The 23145-nt window shown below is 35.8% G+C and overlaps 1 protein-coding gene across 1 annotated transcript; it reads right to left on the reverse strand.

Moving 5' to 3' along the window:
• Positions 1-2331: 2331 nt before the first annotated feature.
• Positions 2332-3261, reverse strand: LOC142410909 (heparan sulfate glucosamine 3-O-sulfotransferase 1-like). The gene has a single exon (XM_075504090.1). The coding sequence runs from the start codon at positions 3259-3261 to the stop codon at positions 2332-2334; it is 930 nt and encodes a 309-aa protein (XP_075360205.1).
• Between the last annotated feature and the right edge of the window lie 19884 nt (positions 3262-23145).

The following is a 23145-nucleotide window of genomic DNA, read 5'->3' on the forward strand; positions in this document are numbered from 1 at the left end:
CTGAAATTAGTGGACTGGAATGAGTTTTGTTCATCACTGAGATTGCATTGGTCAGAAAGAACAGGCTATGTTAAACAATATAGGGAATCTGGATTTGGGGCTTCTGTTCTCAGATAAAAATGTGTGGCCACAAAATACAAAGTGCTGGTCCAATATAAAATCACCCGGCTGATTCAGAGTTCAGAATTTTTCTGGGTTAACTTTTTACTTGACAAATTACAAAGAAGGTATTGTTAGACTACACAGCTGTAATTATTACAGTTTACTTACTTATCCAATGTCCTTGTAGAGATGGTGTAAGACCAGCATAAACATCCTGTTCTTTCCACACCTGGTCCAAATCAACTTTGTACTTCTGAGTAGTGCCCAGATCTGATCAATATTAATGATTAAGAAGCCACAATCTCAGAAAAGGTGGAAGAAGTAAATAACAACTTTGGCCATTTGTAGAAATCAGAGATGTAGTAAATAATCATACTTCAGAAAGATAATTTCAGAAGTTAATTATATGCTAATGACAAATAAAAATTTTCTCTCATATGTGCACATACAACTAGCAGAAGAGAGAAAGAATAAGATTTATTATATTAACATTTTACATTTTTGAGGGAGTATTTGATGAAGGCTATGTCCACATAATCTGTCTGGGTCTGACTCTGTCCAGCTTCAGTGAATAGTGCTACCTGCCTAACATCCAAGTAGCCCCCTCATAAAGTATTAAAAGCCTAAAAGTTAGTGCTGCAGTACATACCTTTTAGCCTGTGAAGTGGAAGACTGAATCCCACGTAAGGAACACATACTTCTGTAGGCTGCGCAGTGGCTTAGACAGAAGGTCACAGATTCAGGATTCTCAACAGGGTTAGGTGGAGTTTGATGCTGCCATGCTCAGAGTGGGCCCACACAACTACAGCTCACCAGTGTTCTGAGAAGCTTAGAGAGGAATGCACCTAATGAATACCTCTACAGAGGGTGCACCAGAGTTTCTGGATGGCAAGGTACCATTTCACACAAGCGCATCTGCATCCATAGTTCCATCTGGCACCATATTTAACATTTCATGTTGATTTTCTTCTTTGGTATTGATATATAATAAAATGTTTACATGAAAAAGGAGAACGGACCAGCACAATACTGTCAAACAAAAAAGTATTAAAAATAAAAAACTTCCTAATGCAGGGATACAGATGGGTGTGGTTTTTATACATAATCTGAGTATGTTATACTTAGCATATTGAACACTGTGTCTGAGATGTACAGTATAACAAGATGTTATTTTAACTTTGAGTACATCCCATGGTCTGCATTTGAAATGACAAAATAAAAATATTCCATGCTTTGGAGGGCAAGCAAGTAATTTTTTTTTTTTTTTTTTTTAACAAGAATCAATGTGCCAATAGAGATATGTAAACTAAAGCCAGAGAGCAATAGAATAACTAGTCACAGAATACAAACATGATTAATATGGTAGTACTAATGAAGAGCTTTTCCATTCAAGAGCAAAGTGACATAGTTTATATAATAAAATATTTGTACGACGTTAATAGGGTTTTTTTGACTTTTTTTTTTTTTAGTGTATAGAGTAACAGTGTAAATTGAGGTTGTCTGGGATAATTAATTTCTTTACATTCAGAACTCTCACTTAAAGCTTCTTCAAACAGTTCATATTCTTTGTTTGGAGATTTTTTTTTGGTTTTGCAAGCCCAAGATAGTAAGAGTGTGGTTTAATACTAATGATATACAGACCAGGAGCTTCTAGTTCACCTATTCAAAATCATAGGTGAAATAGATTCATTTTATTATTAACTGATTAAGAGCTTCAGCATATTAGCAGAAGATGAATTATTTATTGGAGCCACTATGTATGCCCCTGTTTTAACATACAATTTAGCTTATTGTATGAAAAATTCTAGAAATCTACGCCACTATCATTGTGCGTGATATAAAAATACTAACAAAAAAAAGATACGGAACAGTTAGAATAATGCCATTTCAAATATTTACATTTTTTACACTGTTAGAAGCAGCCACTTTTCCAAAACAGCACAAATCTTGTAACAGATACATATCTGAAGTAAGTCCACTGAAGTTAATGTATTTGCATGATGGGAGAAAGAAGATCGGAATAAGACTCACAATAATCATACAAATATTTGAAACTTATTTTTCCCCAACATAAAGGGAACCATTTCAATGAGTTAACAAATGTGTTATTCCAATGAAGCATATAACCAGCATGTTAAGTTCTCATAATATGAATCTTTACATTTTAGAAAGATATGTTTGAAAGAGTTTGTTTCAGGCCCTTTTTAAGAAACATTGATTCCAAATGCATTAATGCCAGTCAAAGGAATGATTAACCATTCTGTAAAATTTTGCATTGTGCTCTCTGAAGTAAGAATAAAGTTGCTCTAAAACAGTGTTGTTAACAAGAGGATGGGGACGCCCTTTGGATTCATGTAAACATCTCTCCCTTCCATCGCTTCTAATGCAGTAGAATCCCTTGGTTTGGTTAAAATAAAAATTAGAAGACATAATTCGGGAAGGAAGATTTAGAAATCTTTCAACTTTTTGTAATTCAGGAAGAGGGTCCTTGATTAAAGTATTGCCATCCACTATGTGAATCTGATCCAAACTGAAATGCTTAAGCCACTTTTCCATATGAACATCATATAGACTTCTCTGAATAGCTTTGTATTTGGTATTAAGTGCTCCGTTCTTAATAACAATATCTTCAAAAAGCTGAACAGGCTTGTGGCTTTCTACTCTGTTGTAATATACTTGGGTATAGTCAGATATAACTCTCTCAGTGGGATCTCTTAGAATGAGCAGCAGTTTAATGGAGCTATTCATGTCATGAATTCTTTCTGGAGCCTGTGGTGATGTAAAATAGCCTGGTGTTTTCTCAATTGTAATTTGATTTCCATAAGAAAATGGCATCAGACTTCTATACCAGTCTATTCCTTTCACATAATTTTCATCCCAGTCAAAGAAGTGGACTTCTGTAGCTGCTACCACAATATTAGGATGAATATCCAACATTTCCAGCAAAGCCCTTGTCCCTCCTTTACGAACTCCTATGATGATTGTCTGAGGTATCTGTCGGCTTGTGCCAGGAGGTCTCACCTGTGCCGAATAGTGTTCACTTTTATTGCTGAATAATCCTACTTGAGACTTCAGTGTTTCCAACAGTGCCCCATTCTCAACAGGAGCACCCTGAGCATGAGTCAGCAGAAGATAAGCTGACACTAGTAGGAAGGCCATGTGGAGAGGAATAATTAGTTCAAGATAATGTTATGCTTGACTAATGAAAGAATAGGTAAGTCCCCTCTCGAGTTGGTTGGCAGAACCCGTGGTAAACACACAGCAAGTTTCTGAAGCATCTACAAAATAAAATAAGACAAATCAGTATTTCTACACCCATCACCAGTTAGAAATTCAACTCACAAATCAATTCAGAAATCTAATCTGTGATCATAGAGAAAATTTAAAACAAAGATATTTGTTTTCCCTGACTTTATTTCAGAAGAACAAAAAAACCTCCCATGTGTTTTTTTTTCTTAACCATAGGTGACCAATGATGGATACTAACCCTTCAACAGCTTTTATTTCCTTTAAGCAAAACTTTAGAACTTATCTGATTTTAAATTCCTGACCATTATTTGCTTGCATTGATTTCCCTAGTTCTCTTCCATATATACCATATACTTCTCTTGCTATATATACCATACCCAATATGATATTAATAATAATTCCAAAGCATTTTTTAATGTTAATGCCTTTCCCCAAATTCCCTGCTGGAATAGTATAGCCTAATCTAAATAATAGCACTGGATAGTGGTGCATCCATTTGGTTTCTAGTGAGCTATGGATCATACGAAAAAAGGTTTGTTTACTTAGACACAGAAAACAAAGCACAGATATATGCAAAATTTTGGAATCTGAGCCCTTTAGAGCAGAAAACTAATAGTGTGGCAAAGCAAGAGTGAAGTGGCTGAGTTGGATCAGTGTGGAAAAAAATGAATGACAGGGTGGATTTTTGCAACTATCCAGGTGTTGTGAAGCATAGTCACTTAAGTGTTGGGAAAACCTTGGCAAAATCAAATCTTCAGATAATATTCTGCAGTTCCTCCAAAGCTCCGTATAAGAGCTACCTAGATGCTTTCTGGGCACCTAAAAACTTTGGCAGGGAAGCAAGTCTGGTTGGAGCTGGATACCTTCTTTTTTCTTAATCCACATAGCATACAATCATTTTAAGGAAGTGGTGAATGTTAAATCTCTTAAAAATTTGAAACAAGCTTTAGGCTTGCAGGTATGTGCACATGCACATGTAAGTGAAAGAAAATGTCACTGTAACTGTGTTGCTAACATTTGAAATCTCTTGGGTAACTCTTGTGTACATTATTTGAAACAGATCACTAACAGATCTGCCATCACAATAACAGTGATAAAAAATTCACATCAATGCAACACCTGCACTGGAAACACTATGCTTGGATTGTGTGTTTCTATGTCTGAAAATCTTACAGGACAAATCCTCACTGAGAGGATTCTTGGACTTCATCACATTTCTGAGCAATTATAACATTTTAAGGTTTGTAGTCCATCTAAATAAACAACATCAACACCGCTGTCCTCCATTTCTTTCCGGTGTTTTAAGTACATGGGCCAGATGTGTCCGTCAAAGAGACCCGGTGGGTCAGGAACAGTGTAGTTACGTGTGCTTCTCCTCCTTTTGCATTCATCGTACGGAACTGCCAAGTAGTAGCGTATGTCACATAGGTCTCATATCCTTAACTTGTTTTGTTTTCCATGTAGAGTGTGGAAACAAGCTATTTCATACAGTGAAGCAGCAGTCATTTAAAAAACAATAACTGTTTTTGGAATCTATTTGAATTATGGCTCATATTTTAAAGTAGTCTCAGAAATACTACAACTTTAGCTCCTTCTGCAGTTCCACTGTCAGTTAGTCTTTTTTTCTGAATATATCAGTCACAGTACTTTGCCTCTTAGAAACAACCTTAGAAAACCCAGCCAATTCCCATTTGTCATGGCTCTGAGGAGCACTCAGTATTTCTATTTAAAAATTGTTTACTTTGAGGCTTACATTACAGACTTAAACATGTAACATAAGAACATTTTTGATAATAACAGTCCAGTCAATGTAGCAGATTCATTAAATCTATTTTCTAAATCTTATTAAAACCTACTCCAGCTTCTTCGGCATCTAGGGAATGACTCTTGTTAGCCTCTAAACTCACAGATAGATAGCAAATATTAACCCTAAAATTGCCATTTGAAAAATAAACTATGACCTTTAGTGAGTAAATCTGAGCATCCCCTGTTATGTCCAAGCAAGACCTAAAGGGCAACTGCTTCTTCAAAAAGAGCACAGCTTCAACTAGGTAAGCGTGTGAGCATACACTTATTAAATATTGGAAAAGTCCAACTACAAATTGGCTTTGTAATCAGAGACTGGAGAAAATATTGTTCTCCTTTACAAACCTGAAAGGTATTTTCATTTTAAAGGTCACAAGTTTTTTTATTAAGAACTTCACATGGAAGCTCTATTTAAAGGTCTCAAGAGCAGGGAATGCAAGCATTTCTATGGCAATTACAGGATGGAAGAACAGATATGTTTATACCAAAACCATTTGTAGTTACCTTTTTTCAGAATGACTGCTCTTTTGGATGGCAACTTTGGGAAATGGTAAACATGCTATTTAGTGCTGCAGAGGAATCAAAATGCATTCTGCTATAATGGCAGCTCATGTTGGTTTTGAAAAGCTGTCATACAACACTGACCATGCAATTTGAGGCATCACACCCCAGATGACTCCTGAAATACTGGCCTTCAAATGTTAAGCATGTTTGTAGGCAGTGACTCTGCTTTAATAATTTCAAGCCAAATTTTCGGTGATTCAAAAGGTTCCTAAGCAGTCTATTCTGAGTAAGGATAGAACTGCGCATAAGATGGTTTTGAAAACACTTCCTCTCTTCTCTGAAGTAGGAATACATGGCAGTATGGCTGCTTTCCAGACCTGTGATGCCAGTAGGCTGGGATTTGGGAGCGGGGACAAGGGAGCAGAGAGCAGCTAATCTTTCTTTTAACCTGTTCTGAAACCCCAGTGTTAATTTACATTCTACTCATTTTCATTTTTAAATTAAAATTATTTCAGGAAGATTGAGGAATTGTTTTTTGTAAACACCTTACAATTTTTTTCAGTTTACCTTTTTTGTGTTGATACACACAGCACATTATACATTATAATGTATATACACCTGTATACATTAGATTACAAGCACTTTGAAACTAAGGCAAGAGCAGCCTGAATATCTGCGAAGCGAGAAATGCCTTGCAAATACCAAGGTGGAGACATATAGTTTATTATCTAATTTAAATTCTGGAACTATCCCATCTTGAAACAGTTTTATGAACTGATTCTTGACAGATATTTTAGGCAACTTTATTTAACCAGAAAGAAAATTATTTTTAGAGTTTTTGAGAAGAAGTATTCTTGAGACTAACTAGGTTAATAGCTTAAACAAAAAATAGAAGGAGAGAAGAAGAAAGAAGGAATTTATCTCAAATACACTAAAAGCAGTGTAAAAAAAGATACAAAAGTATTTGAGACTGGGGACTCTGCAGCAGTATAGACAGAGGTGTGTTCTTCCTAGATCTGGTGATAGATGGAAAAATGCTCAAATTCACTGTTGTATTTTATTTAAAAAAAACCCAAACACACTAATATTGTTTTACTCCTAATTAACTGATAGTTATCTGGTTTCATGCACCTAAGAATCAGGTGCAAATACTGTTGTTCAAAGAAGCCTGGAAGCTGAATGAGAAATTCATACTTAGAACTAAGGAAAGATTGGTCTTCCAAAATATTCTCAGGTTCGTATGTCATGTGAGTGAGAGTCTGTTTAATTTACCATCTGAGATCAGCAGTTCTCTATAAAACACACTTAGAAAGCAAGTAACAGAAGAGATTCTGCATTTTCCATGGACCAAAGTATTTGTAGCATTTTTGAAAACAATTATCTTAGTTTAACCAGTTTGCAATTAATTAGTTGTTTTATATAGTGGGGATTTCTTAGATTCATTGCTAGAACAAAACCTTATCCAGGAAATACTACCAGAAACAATTGAATTCAGAATGTGCTGTAAAACTGGTGCCTAAAGAGATCAAAATTGCCTTTGGGAGCAATTCCATTGGAACAACATTCCAGCTTCAGCCCAAGATATTTGATTGATTTTGATGAAGCTCTAAGATGTTAGATCCTGTTGTTAGGTTAGAATGGCTACATAAATGTAAAGGTTTTAAAGATGATTTATCAAATATAATTGGAATGTTATTTGGTAATTTTTGTGTTGCTTTTCTGCCTTTATGCAATTAAATGCACATTTTTAGAAGATATGAACTGCTTTTTATAATGAAAACAATATATTTTACATTGCTGCACTGCACACTCTTTGAATCTCAGAGTATTCCTAAGAAATTAACCCCATGATACATGATAAGAATTATAGGGCCTTATTACATGTTTGTTTTCCTATTATTTGGTAGTGTTGGTGTTGCTTAATAACATAAGGAACATCAACAGATATGATACTTATTAAGCAGAAATGAAGTTCAGAAAGAAATTCATGCTGCAGAGAGGACTAATTAAGTAAATAATACCTTGCACTTTTGTTTTACTTTTTTAAAACCTTAGACTAGACTGCAGAAGCTAATATGCTGGCTGAAAAATCATTTTAATATTGCAGAGATGTTCTAAAGATCCTTAACTGCTACACTCTGTTGTAAAAAAACCTTCTAAGCGGCTTATGATTTATCTTGCTTCAGGGTAAAGCATAACATCAGAGTAAACCTAACTATAGTATTATTACTAATTTATAACATTATTAATTTCTAATAATACTTTCCACTGCCTGTAATGCTTTTCATTGGAGAATTTCACAGCACTTTGTGTTAATGAACTGTGGGCACCCTATTAAGGCACCATTCTCACCTTACAGGAAATTGCAACTGACCAACCTGTAGATCCAGTTCAGGAGTGCACATGCTTTGGAAAGCCAGGGTTAATGGGATCTGTTCAAGGTCATATAACAGGTTTATAGTCCAACCAAGGATAAAAACCCCAGGGCTTTCAATTCCCCTTCCAGTTCCAACTTTGTGCCATTTCATGGCAGCCACTCACATCTCTTATGGTAACTTATACTTGGGTTACATGCCGAACTGAAAAGCAAAGAGATTCCTCAATGCTTCAGCATAAGATTTGAGTATTTTGTGGAATATGGCAATTTCTTCCCACTTGCCCCCTCCCCCAATTGAAACAAAGTATGAACTCGGAATTTTGTTGTTTCAAGGTATTTCCGCAAAAATACTCCTGTTCACTACTGAAAACTACAACAAGGGGAAGTGGTCAGAACAAGTATAACAAAGCACCAATTTTTGCCTTGATTTTTAAAAATATATTTGGATAAGAAAAGTGTACTGCTTTTCCTGTTTATTCCTGTCAGTTATCAACTCATCCCAACACAGAGATCAGCCACTGAGAAGAGTACAATTCAAATATTTCAAGGTTTACTGGCACACAAATTTGTAACAGCTCAAATATATCTCTAGAATTAAGAACATCTCTAATGCTGACAATATAAAAAAGCTATAGCAGCCTGACTGTATTCACAACCACAGGTTATATAAGATGAACTGTTTCAGGAATTTTTTAAAAGGAAATCATACTGTGATAGTTATGCCAGTGTAAAATATCCATATACAGACTGGCTTTATGTAATAAAGAATTCTAAATAACAACAACAATACAATTCTAGAAGTTTTCAAAATCTGAAATTAGGCTGGTTTTTTTCCTTTGGTAGAAGTAGAGTTAGTTACATAGCATAATAAATGCAAATCTGCTCTCAGTATGGCTTATACATTTTTGAAAAACAGGCAAATGAATAATCCAGTGCATATGGGACACATTACTTAATACAATCCAATATCAATTTATTCAAATCCAATAAAGCAATGACTAATTCTATTAATTCTAAGCATTAAATGTTAGAAGTAATACAACCATCAAAAGTCCTCTTCATAATAACTGAATTCTGCTGTATAGAATCGTTTGTGAGTTTCCTACATGGAAACAATTGCGAGTAGACCTTAATTTTATTACAAGCAGTGCAATTACTTTAGGTTTCTGTTAGAATGACATCAATTAGAAATTGGTGCAATTGAATATGTTTAGAGCTGTGTCCTAAAAGTTTCAGTGAGATCTGATTCAGAAGAATCCCAAATTAACCATTCCATGAAACTAAAGATTGTGTGAAAGGACAGTTATCCCAGCACATGATAACCCTTTATCTTCAGATAGGGCATGAAACTCTATACTCCATTGCCAAATTAAGTGTAATAACTAAATAACATTCCCATTATGTCATTACTGGGCTTTACCAAAACCTGCTAGGAGAGGTTAGAAAGTTTCCATGACTATACACAGATTGGACATGAAGAATACCTCCCACTTGTAATTGTGGAAAATGTCTGATGCAAACTGAAGAAAGCAAGAAAAGATGAGTGTAAGTAAAATATGACATTGGACTTTTGTAACAGAGCTTCAAGTTGAGCTTCACTGGTCTCTGGTTATAAAAGGAGTAGCAGACTAACAAAGTACAAAAAGGACCTCAGATCCCAGAGTCAAACAAACATCGCAGCAGTTCATATTGCTGATAAAGAACGTTAACATTCTTGTATGCACTTAAGAATTTTGTTCACTTTCGTTTTACTCAAACTATGGACATATTTTTCATAGGAAGATGTACTAAGAATTCTTAAATCAGCACTACCTAAAAAAAACATGATCCCACAGACTGTCCCAAAATGCTGTCTTGCTGTCAAAACAACTCTTCTGGAAATGAAAGAGTCTAAAGGTGTCTCTTTAAGCATCAATATAAAAACATATGTTATCCCAAAGAAAGACAAAGACATTAACATTTTAAAGTCCTAATATCAGCAGTGAATTTATTTGGATGAACCTTTTGTAATGAGATTGCAGTTTTATAACAGCCAACAGTTACTACCTTATACGAATAAAAAAAGGAATAAAAAAGAAAATAGCTACTTGGTGAGTAAAGATAGGAGCTGCACAGTAACGGCAATTGGCTGCAGGCTTCCCTTCTACCAGGTACACAGACTATAATGGATAAAAAGGAAAGCTAAGAAAGGTTAGCATAAACTATAAACACATTAAATCATTGGCAGGTGATATTAGCAGATAGGAGTTTTGAAAAAAGTCTGCTTCCCTAAGGCTAGCATTATATTTTCTAATTCCCTTTTCTGATAACTCAAGATAGAAAATTGCCTGATGATAATATGACTGCAAACGTATAGCAGTACCTTATATACGGTAATATATGCAGTATAAATACACTAATATATTTCTGAGCTAAATAAATCTTCTACAGCTGTAGCCTACACATTTATATTTTATGGTATCTTTGAAAAATATCATACTCAAACCAGCCACATAGAAGTTACTGAATTACAATTTCATAAAGGCCCTTAATATGTTTAGTCCATAAAGCCAGGTACATTCTAAGCATACCTCTAAATAGACATTAAAAAAATACTGTTCCTGTTAAGATGTAAAGCATAGATAGTGGTCAGAATAATACAGATGACAAGGGCAGTTTTGTATGTCTAATCACTCTACATATCACACTGGCATATTTCAAATGGAATTGCATTACCATTTTGCTGAATTAAACTTACACCTCTAATTGTTAATTATGCATCAGGACTAATAAAATTGAAGTAACAAGATGCCATGCCAGATCTTCAGCCAAATACGCAGTAACTGTGTAATTATAAAGGTGCAAGATGTAACGATGTGTGGCTGATAACTAGCTTTTGTGTTTATTTCTACAGATCTTACTAAGGTAAAACTTCAACCTCTCTACCTCTGGTATAACAAATTGAATATTATTCATTTTCCCACACTCATTGTCACAAAGAACACCTTAATACTCACTGATGTTTAGGAATTAAAATTAGAATTTTGCTGCAGAGGATTTATGAGAGACCTGTCTTTCAAAGGAAAAGATTCCTCAGAGGGTCAGAGATAGCAACAGAAGCATTCAATAGGGATGAGGACAGGTTAGCTCTCTGTTGTACAAAATGGCAAATTCCTACAGGACATCCATGCCAAATAGGTGACCCTAGAACCTATTACGCTCTCTTGTAAAGAGCACAGAGTGACTATAAAACAGAGGATGTGAGGGAATATAAAGAAGCTGAAAACATAAGTCATCTAGACAATTGATTTAAGGCTGAAAATCTAATTTTGAAATTTTGCATGCTGGCATAGGCCCTGATAAGAGACAAGATCAAGATAAGGATCAGAGACAAAAGGCCTGAGTGAGTATGAATGTTTGATGAAGTAATAGGGTTTGCAAAACTAAGAAACATACCCAGTCCACACTGCGTTTAGGTAAGCTGAGAGACTTTGGGCATCAAGGAATCCAAAATTATACAAAAAATCCCTCATGGTCTACCTTTCCTCAAAGTAAATAAACAATCAGAGCTTGAAGTCAGAGACCATAGAAAGCAACTGCCTAGCAAGTCTGAAAACTGATTAATACAGAAAGTAGTAAAAAGGCAAAACTCTGTCTTACACTGGTAAGCAAATCCTTGCTAACAAAGAAGGTAAATATAATACCATAATACAGAACAGGCAAACACATCAGAAAAGGAACACATATATAATATTCTTCTTGAATAAAAACTCAATTAATGCCTTCAACGCACATCCATTATCGAGTTACGTGCATGTTCAACCCAGCAGGCAGCTGCAGAGACACAGGAATGAAAGCCATTGAGGAAACATTTGCAAATGCCTAATAACCAGAGCACAACACAGAAAATAGCCCCGTGTGCCAAACTCATGCCTCTTTGGCACTGCTGCTCAGGCTAAAACAGAGAGTCAAAGATGACAGTCTGAAAACACAGACTAAGTAAAAGACAGTTTATTTTCTGATATTATAGAAAAAGTAGAAATCAGATCCTTTGCTCCTTACCAGACCTGTTCCCACTGCTGAAGCAATATGTTAAAATACAGTAAAAGAATACTCACCACTCTGAAAAGTCTGAGAGCGGATAGCTAATACCAAACACTTCGTATGCTTATCTCCTGAGATTTCTGAGATTTAGTAGGGGTCCTATCTGACTGTCTTTTGCACTTCCTAGTTAGGAAAGACAGAACTTAGAAAAGCTTCTCTGCAGTCCCAATCTTTCAAACTTTGATGTATAGCCTGAACCTGTAGGCATGTCAGTAGTCCAACCAAAGTCAAAGTATTAAAGTTGTACAAACATATGTCAAAATCTCTTACACTTCATTGGAAAACAAAGCAACTCCTGCTCCTCTTTCCCCCAGTCCAGCCAGTTATTATGACAACTTCCCTGTGCAAAAACAATCTCTGCATCTACAAGCTTAAGGTCTCCCCACAAAAACACTTTCTGTGGTTGTGCTCTAAACCTGAGAAGCCAGGGGAAAAATACCTGCAGTACGACTGCATCAAATAGCGTGGTTAATTCAGGCAGAACATGTTCCCTGCCATACAGCATCACTTCTCCCCGAAAGCTCAGTGCTACTTTGCACCCAAATAAGCCTTCTGCACTATTCATTTAGTGCTGCTTCACTTCAAATCAGTTACAACTTCTCAGAAAGGCTCTTTGATGGCTGAGAGTGCCTACAGCTATTCTTTGGACCCTTAAAGCTCCGTCTGTCAATTTTCACCTAGGCCTTAAAGGAAAAATCATATTTAGGAGCCATCACATACATTCAGGATCTGGACTTTAAGACTTCAAATTTGTAAGACTTGTGACAAATGGTAAGGGTTTGTCACATTAGAAACTCTGACTAGGAGGAGCCACAATAGATGTAGTCAGAGACTGAATTGGAACATGGTAAGATTCCTTCCCAGATTTAAATATTGTGTTTGCTGGCTATGATGATAAAATTTATAATTAGTACTTTTTACTTTGAAATTGTAATATCAATTTGGAAAACATCTGTTGCACGTAGGTATCTTATAATGACCTTTTAATATTTTTCTCCTTAAGTCTGAATGCTGTTATCAGTATTCTGGTAGTTGGCAACGTGCTAGAAACCCTGGTAACAGAGGAAAAAGAGGCAGAGGTAGGGAGGGACTCATATATTTTCATAATTAACTGCATATTAATTAGTGCAATAAAGCTTTAGAACGTTCAAAGTCATTCTCTCACCAGTGGGTAGGTTGTACAGGACATGTACTTTAATTGATTGTAAAACCCCTGATTTCAGCTACTCAAAAAGATACGGTATGACAGCAGACTGGTCTTATATTGCCAAAACAACTGGACATTTCCCCAAGGATCAATACTTTAACATAGCATAAAGGCAAAAGGTATTTCTATCTTGCATTCTCCTCTCCCTCTCAGACTCCTTCCCTCCCAAATAAGAGAGACAAAAAAAAAACAAAGCACAATTTTTTTTTATTTCAGTTCCAGACTGGCAAAAGACCTTTACTTTCTGTAGGAGGAGGTGATCGATTTTGTGATCTATCATTGCCATTGTCTAGCCACAATTAAATTTTTTTTCTTATTATATAGCTTACAACCCACACATTCCATAGTGTTCTAGTCCATTTAATTTTTCCTCAGGAAATTTGAAAAAGAAAAGTTGAGGATCAGTCCTCATTTCTCTTTTACCTGTTCTCCATTACCACTGAAGCATTGTTACATAAACCAGGGATCTAGGTGTTTGTATTGTGATGGTTTTAAACATAAAATACACATCTTGTGCATCCTGATCCTTGTTTCTCTTGCCCATAAGCACACACAGCAGCCCTTATGCATGGTGCAATTTAAAAAAAAAATTAATTCTCTCGCTGTACATTTTACTTCTGAGTACATTATTTTTTCCATTTTCAATGCATTCTGAGTTTTCCCGGAGTGTTAACAGAGGTATTTTCAGCAGGTTTTCTGTGTCATCCTTCATCAGTGGCTTAGCAGTTACTTTAAACCTTTTGAAGAACAAATGTCAACACCTGAATACCAGTTAAGTTGCAAGTCCAGTGGGATTCATAGTGAAAACAGAAAGTGAAGCACCAAACCAACACTTTCAAATCAGACTGCCTAAAAGCACATAAAATCAGAAAGACATTCTGCTGCCATAGCTCACAGTGAATAGTACTTTACTTCATTAATAAAATGGAGTTGGATGGTGCTGAATGTAAGACTAGAGAATCTTAACTCCTTACGTAAATGGTGGTGTAATCTTTAAAGATGTTGACCATCTGAAGCTTTTGTATCTCTAGGAAGGCTGAGAACTCCGCTGAAGGTCGCCTGTTCTCAGGCACTGATACAATCATTTTCCAACTCAGCAAGATGGAAGAAACATACTGAAGTATGTGGCATCGTTCTCTGGCAAACATTTGCAGACTACCTATTTGCAGCTGATGACATGTGTCCAAACCTTGCACCATTTCAGAAGAACTTTACATTTTTTAAACACTCACAAACATGCAGTAATTTGGAAAGATTAACATGAATTTAGTCAGGGAAAGAGGATCTCTGCTGAAATCCCAGAATTACTTATCACAACCAATCCATCCTCCTACTCTCAGCTTCTAGTATCTCACTGTTTGGTCATTGATACATACAGTGGCTTGCAAAGCATAGTCATAATACTGTTTCCTCCCAGACCGGTTTGTGAAAAATGTATACTTCTATTTAAAGCAACATCGTGTTTAATTTTGTGGCAATAAAGGATTTTTTTCTACATTCTGATTATGAATGTTCAGTCCTCTTACCTTAAATATGTGCCCACAGGGGAAAATAAATCTGGATTTTAAATTTAATTTGTAACTATAAAATATGGAATAGTTATTTCTGTTTATAGCATACTAAAAAAGGTAATGCAAGTAAGCAGTGTAAGCTACCGGTTATTGATGCCAGCTCTGTTTTAAAGCAATGGTAATAGCTTTTCCTCTCAAGGGAGGACAGTGTGTCTTCTAGAAACTATAAATTGTATACATTATTTTACATTTTTAATGCTGAATTTTAATCTCAGATTTGTAGTTTGACATTCTTTAGCTAAAATATTTTCACACTCATGTCCCACTTATTCTTTACGGCATCTATCAATTTAAATACGTTTCGAGCAAAAAGAACATTAATATTAAGAGCAGGTTAAATTTCTTCCAGAACCTTTCTGTCCAGGGGGGGAAGTTTGACATGGATGTACTTGGAAAGCTGTCACACCTACTGATGGCTTAAAGGGAATTATAGTCAAAAGAAAAGTCACTAACTCTGACTTTATAGATAACAAACAGTTCAGAGCAAATGTTTGAGATCAGAATCAAGATGTTACAATAAAACAACACTGAAGTGTCAGTGTGTGAGAAATAAGAGGTTCAATTATTGAATGTGAAGGAATCTCAATTCCTATACTATGGAGCTTACCAAAATTATATAAGAAATTAGAGAGTAGCACGTCAAAAACATTCATGAAATGAAGCTATTTCCCCTGACATTTAAAAAAAAAAATACTGATATAATTGTCATTTACAGTCTGAGAATGTTTCAGAAATGAAATTTCAGTCAAATTTAGAAGTAGCAGGAGAAATAAATCATGAAGCCCAACCTATTTCATAAAACATTATGGATCTGCTGTGTTCTTAAGTATGCAAGAGAAATTGAATGTGAAGTTATTTTAAATTATAACATGTAACCAACTTCTACTAAAAGCACCGCAAAGCTGGTAGTGAAAGAGGAAAGGAGTGGAGAAAGCAATGGAAGTTAAGAAAAGCAAAAAATTAAGCATCTGTAGGCAAACCCACATTATTAATAATTTTAATGACCAGAATTAGGTTCTATATTTGTGCAAATACACACACACATATATAGCACACAGAGAAATAAAGAACAGGCAGTAATAGAAAATAATGTAGTCAGATTCAAGAATTTAAACTACTTGGGTTCAGGAGGAATGCAGCTGATGCTGATAAATGTAGATTATAAATGTTTATGGGGAACAGATAAATGTGTATACACTGGAAACATGAACAGCTGTTCAACCACAGAAGAACTTAGATTTGTTACAACATATCAAACCTTAGGAAAATTTAGATTCTACTACACTGCAGGTATGTAGGAAGGCAAAAGTGGTAAGGATGGTATCATGGTTGTGATTGGAGTGGAGATTGAATGAATCTGAGTTCAATTTCCACATTTTCCTGGGGGGGGGGCTGGAGCAAACATACCTTGCACAGTGATGCCATAACAAAGTGAGATGGAGTTTGAATTTACAGTTCATTACATGCTCTGCAAGTAGAGCAACCTCCTCAAACTCTGAGATTATTCACAGGGGGAGTTAAAGCTCAGCAGCTAATGTGTCCTAAAATTTGCACCTCGGCTTTCTTACAGTAATTTCCCCTTGAAGACAAGCCTTGAGGGTGAAATTTTTCAGAAGCATTTACACTGGTCTAATTTTAGTCCCCTAGAAGTCAGTCATAGAATAATTTACTTAGTAGCAAAGTTATGAAAATTTTGAAACATTCCCCTCTCTTCCTCACCTTGTGCTCTCCAGAATTGTGTTTCTCACCTTGCAGTGATATTACAAAGGCAAATCCAAACACCTTGAATGTCCAGGTGACAGAAAGGTGGAGGGAACCATAAAATGGATTCCTTAAGATTGTAATGTGAGTTGCATTGCATTGCTACAGATGAACAATAAAGGAAATGTTAAATCACCATGCATGTTTACAAATATATCCAGGTGTTCCGGAGGGATTTTAAATTACAGAGTTGACAAACTATAAAGCAATATCAGCCCCCATGCTGAAAGATGATAATTTTAAAGATATGAACAATACTAAAATAAAGTCACAGTCATTGATATAAATTCAGAGAAATTACATTGAAAAAATTAAGAAAATGGAAGGGAACCATGATATGCTAAAATCAAACCAATTTATTTAGATTGATTTAATCTAATCCCCCCCAATATAATCCCACACATATCCCTCTTTGCCGAGCAAAATTTTTACATGGCTTTTAGATTCCATTGACCATGCAAGCTAAATAGCATGGGGAAAAGAATGGGTTGACATAGTTTACTTAACCTTTTGACAAAGTACTTCACTATTAGTTTCTGGGTAAAAAGCAAAGATTCAATGTGGATTAAAAAAAAAAGCTCAGAAACCAAAGCGTAGGAATGCGTAGGAAATCTTTAGCATCTGGTTAATTCAGAACCTTGCACCATGCATCTCTTCAGAAAAAGATACAGGCTGAGAGTTTCAAAGGAGCCTAAGGGAGCTTCAGTTACTAATTCATTTGAAATTTGAATTTCAAATTAAAGATGGACACCTAGATCCCTCAGACTTCCTGGAAAGCCCTACCCTTAGGATTCTTTGTGAAACACTCAAAAATCTCAGTGCAAACTTCAGCTTGATGTACAGCAGTGGACAAAGGCTATTAGACACTATTAGTATGCAAAAGCAGTGAGAGAAAATGCCAGTACAATTTTAATGTATTTTGGTAAACTAATGATTCAGAGTGACTAGGAACAGTGCGTTTCATTCTGGTCAATCTCTCTCAAAAGAGAGAGGGAGTTCAGAGGTGGCTGTCAACAGAAGATTGCAAGCATAAATAATTTGTTAATATAAGGAGATAGAAAAATACACACATCTTTTGACTTTCTCAGGAGTTTGTACTTTGACTGCTATATTAGATAAATGAACTAGGATAACCCTTGCTCATCCCCTTGCAAGTTCAGGAAAAACATGTTTCAGTGAAACAAAAAGGCAACAAAATTAAAACTGACAAAGTTATATGCTCTGAACAATGCACAATTAATCTAGGAGTGTCACTGCCACTAAATATTACTGAAGATCTATGTAATGCAAATAAAAAAGAAAGAAAGAAAGAACAGCCAGTGAAGATAAAGGGCATTTTAAGCTGTATTTCAAAACACAGTATTTAGTGTCTTTAATAAGCAATCTACTATAAAATAGATTTTACAAGAGCTCAAGGGGAAACAATTCAATTTGAGAAATTGGCACTTCTGGGATCATAATGACTAGGAGGTAGATCATATAAAATATGTAACAACTTATTTATTTTAATATATTTTCCGAAGAAATTTCATATAAATAAAGACTAAATAATTTTTAATCGGTTTGGATACATTTGTTTACTTTATTGTTTACTAAATTACTTTATTGAGTTCTGTGGAAAGAAGGGCAGAGAAAAATCTCAATTTCTGACTAAATGACCACAGTTTCCATTGTCATAGGTCAAAGCACAATTTTTCGTGTTTCACTAACTCTAGTGAAGACCAGGAACTATACAATTAGAGCATACAGTTTGACACCGATATTGAAAGTATAAGCAAAGTTGGATGACTTACAGAAGACAAGAAAAAGGGCAGCAGCATGACAGACTAGAGTCACATGCCAGAGGAGAAGAGGCCGTAAATACAAAAAATGAAGCAAGCTAAACAGAGAAAGTTAGGAACTCAGATCCTTCTACATAGTATAGACGCCAGGGCACAAAGTAACGTACTTAAGTGATGAGTCCTAAACAGTTGTCTTGTAACAGCTTTTAATGAATTTGAAGACGTTATACTGTACAAAGAAAAACCTAAGAGGGTACCTGATAACAGTCACAGTTCATTTAATTTCAGCTTGCGAGTCATGTTTTCTAGACTTCTGACTATTCTCACTGATCTCTAGACTCTTTCTGTTGCTTCATATCCACCTCGATCATGACACCAAATCCTATGCCTCTTTCCTCAGATAAGACCTCACTAACACAGAGAACAACCAAACACCCCACTTGGATTCCAGACTATGGCCCGCGTAAATAATCTTTACATTCTTCCTGCTTTTTTGCTTGGATGGCATTAATTCTTGGGCAGTTTCTAATCCATCAAATCACATGAAATTCTTCTGTGAAGCACTCTTAGCTAGTCAATAACTCCACACCTAGGATTTGTACAGTTAAACATTTCTGTTTATTTCTACTTGTACTTGTCCCTATTAAACTGCAGCCTATTTTATTCAAACCATTTCCTGAATATAGCAACAACATTTTGACACCCAGTCCTGTCCTTCAGCGTGCTTGCACTCTTCCTCGCTTAGTGTCACCTATGTCTCCTCCATCATCCAGGTCATTAATAAAAGATACTGCATATTGTTTTTCTTATGCTTAAAAACTATGTAGTCCAATGTAGCTTTCTGCCAATAAACACTGAACTCTACAGTGCAACTCTGATTCAAGATGTATTAAAAAGAAAGTATAGGAATTAAATACAAGGCAACAATTGATATGTGATTAAATGCAGAAAAAAATATGAATATATGCAGTGAGTAAATTAAAATATAATTAGCCATGACAGTAACATACTTTCATGTAACAATAACAACAAAGATCTAGAAATGCTATCCCATTCATCTCAATGGAGATGTTAATTTCAGATTACGTCAAATTAAAACAAACACACAAAAGAAACAAAGCCAGCTCTCCATCTCTGAAGCTACATGCAAATGGAAGCATGCTTGTGTCTTGGCAGCAGTTTTAACTGAAACATTTGTTAGGTTTAATCTAAGAAAGGCTGTACTTGGTTGGACCAAGCATTTCACTTGTCCTGTATCCCCTCTCTAGCAGTGGCCCATCATGGACACGTAAGGGAGTGTACAAAACCAAGGCAAAGATACAGTGATTTTTCCAAGCATACTTTCCCAGCCTCCAGTGAGTTTGAGTTTCAGTGGCTCTCTGAGACAGAATTATTAGCTTTATAGTCCTTAACAGATAATATCAGTAACCAGTCTTATTACTTTTCAAATCAATGTAAACTCAGCTTGTGGCAAGGAGTTCCATGTCATAACTATATGAAACATGAAAAAATACTTCCTTTGGTTTAACTTAAACATACCACCTACTAATTTCATCTAATGCCCACTGTCCTTGCTGTAGAAGAGTCAGTGAACAATCACTCATAATCTATTTACTCGCCACTCATGAGTTGATAAACTTGTCATAGCCTCCTTCAATTTTCTTCTTCCCAGACTGAAAACTTGTAGTTCTACTTGTTCCTTGTTTGAAAGATTTAATCATCCTTTAGTCATCCTACTCATTTTTCTCTTTACCTTTTCAAGGTGCAGGTGCACCACTGTGACACTGCTTGTAACCATGATGTTCTCTACTTCGTTCTATTTCTTTCTAAAAATTTCTAATATTAAATTTGCTTTTTTTTGACTGCTACTATTTTCATAGCTCACAGTGAATACACATCTCCATGAATATTTAATCTTACAGTGAAGTTCTTGAACAGTAACTATCAGTTTGAAGTCCATTCTTGGGCACAAAAAGGCTTTTTTTTTTTTTACCCCGAGAACTACTTTACATTTATTTACAATGAATTTCACTTGTCACTTTATTGCTCAGTATCACTGTAGTGCTTCTTTGCAGTTTCCTTTCATTTCTCCTATTCTGAATAACTTACTTAATATCACCTGCAAATTTTGCTGTAGAAAGACAGGCTTCCTGTTCCTGGTGCATTGGAAATAATGCTAGTCTTATGTCTTTAACAAATTATTTTGTAAACTCTTTTTTAGTCTACCTTATTGTGGTTTTATCTTCTATGTGTGGTTTTTATGTTTCTATTATCCTTGAATAATGGAATAACAGGTATGTCTTCATTTCTTACATACTGATTTGTTGGTGCATTCTTGTAAGAAGGTTTAGGCAAAATCTGAATTTCAGAACAGAGTAAACATACACCTGTTACAGATGTATCAAAAGTAGCTGAATAAAGCCACTTAAGACATAGTCAAATGAATTGGAATAATTCAATGGAACCTTTTTGCATTCTAGAGGATTTTAATTTGGTACTTTATGTCCAAGACCAAAAACAAGCAGATGGTTCAAGATGCCAATACACTGCTTTGGAATTGGTCTAGATGAAAGCACTCTGCAGTTCACTTGTTGAGATTTCATGATGTTTTTGTAGAAAACATCCTCTACAGTAAGTATATGATACAAACCCCACCTGCCAGCAAGAATTATTTGTACTGAATTCAATAGCTTTGGAACAGTTCATAAGAATGGGTTAAATAATGTTAATAACCCATAACGTCTTTACTCTTGACATTTTATTATTTGGTTAAGACTATGCAACTTCTCTGAAATCGAGGTATAACTCTTCGCACTGCTCATTCCAAAACACTTAAGCAGACATCTGGTTACAGTAAAATGACACCCATCATCTACCTTTATCCAACTATTGTACGCTCTCCATGATCTTTATCTCTCCTATTTAACTTGCTCTGCACTCTCTGCATCTACCTTCATGGCTTCACCTTTCTCCTTTTGTTCCTGCACTTTATTCCTCCCTCCTCCTTTTTCAGTTCTCCCCCTCCCTAGTCCCACCTATCTTTGCCATTTTAATTACTGTTAGAATGACTTACACCAATGCTGCTCAACACAGCTTATTAGCAAATCCAGTTTTCAGTTGCATGCAAAATTCCCCAAAAAAAGTCAGCTGAAATTCTCCACACTTGGATGCCTGCTCAAGGTGATTTTTTTTTTTTTCTTGAAGATGGCAGCTTACTGAGCTGAGCTGCTTCCAGGGATGAAGCTGGGGAAAATCACAGTTTGTTCAGGTTATAAAAAAAATATACAGCAACTTGCTCTTTGAGAAGCTTGAGCGTTGTTTTGTTAAACAGGACTTTGTAATATGACAAAGAATTGTCAGCATTTTACTGAGCCCATGAAAATTTCCCTCAAATTTGGCCAAGTTACAGGGTTTCTATTAATTTCTGTTTATACACACACAACATCTTTTTTGAAACCTGGTTGCCAAAAGTCTCTGAATCACCCATTGCACACAGCCTGCTCCACCCTCCCATGGCCTTTTTACTCCAAACCTGCCCCACCATTCCACACAGCAGCTGCCAGGCCCAGCAGGAAACCCCCGTCATGGGCTCAGTGCTTCTGGCCTGGGACCCGGGCTGTAAGGCAGCGACCATACTAAAGTGCACTGCAATGAAAGATTGCACAGCGCAAAGGAGCATAAAAGCCACGAGGGTGCTAAAGAAGCCAAAAAGAACAGACAGAAAGGGACGAGACACTTGGAAAAGAAGACCAGATGTGTTTCAATACTACCAGGACCAAAGAAGAGCTGGAGGCTTAGGTGTTTGTAACCACTAACAGCCCATTCCCCACAGACTCCAAAAAGTGAACCCAAGAGAGGGAAACCCTTTCTACAACTAACAGAGGTTTCAGACGTTTTAGTTTTAAGAGGTTATATCCATATTTTCCCCTATTTTATTTTTAAACAATTCTTAGATATAGTTGAAATAGCTTAATTTTGAGAAACATTCAGCTTAAGAGAGATGATTTGCATGGAACAGTTTCCTGTAATAGCTGATAATTGGGGCATTATGAAAACCTGAAAATATGTTGCTATTAAGGTGCAATATGAAATACAGGCACCACTTCTAGCTTCCTCTATAGGACAGGCACTTGCATGTAAACATTTACAGACCTGTCAATGCTAACACGTTGTTTGACCACTTCTCTGAGTTTTCTATAGGCTTTTGAGTGAATCTACTACCTCGACCAGTCCACTGATGTATGCAAATCCTGAATGAACAGCTTCCTCTGCTGTGAATGAAGAAAACAATTATCAGAGCATAAGCAATAATTCATATATATATCTCTAAATTCACTGCACAGGATGCCCACACAATATGTGAACTTCTGAATTTTGCATTCCAAATACTGACCAATGTGTTGCTATTTAGAGGCATTAAGACACCGATAAGATGTCTAAATTGTATCCTGAATTTATTTTTGTCATCCTGAGCTTTCCTTCCTCTATCTCTACTTCCACTGGTTGCCTTCATCATGTATGGTATAGTGGTTATACTTTAGACTGCCAGCTTTGTGGCTGTATCATATTTAAAGCTTCACAACAAACCCAACAATACACATGAAACAAGTACTACTAAGCACAACAGAAGAACTGAAAGAGAGCAAAAGGACTAATAGTCTGAGGTGTTCCTATACCATTAAACAAAACAAAATAACGACAAAA

The sequence above is a fragment of the Mycteria americana genome, chromosome 6 (assembly GCF_035582795.1).
Source record: "Mycteria americana isolate JAX WOST 10 ecotype Jacksonville Zoo and Gardens chromosome 6, USCA_MyAme_1.0, whole genome shotgun sequence".
In the NCBI taxonomy this organism is placed as follows: domain Eukaryota; kingdom Metazoa; phylum Chordata; class Aves; order Ciconiiformes; family Ciconiidae; genus Mycteria; species Mycteria americana.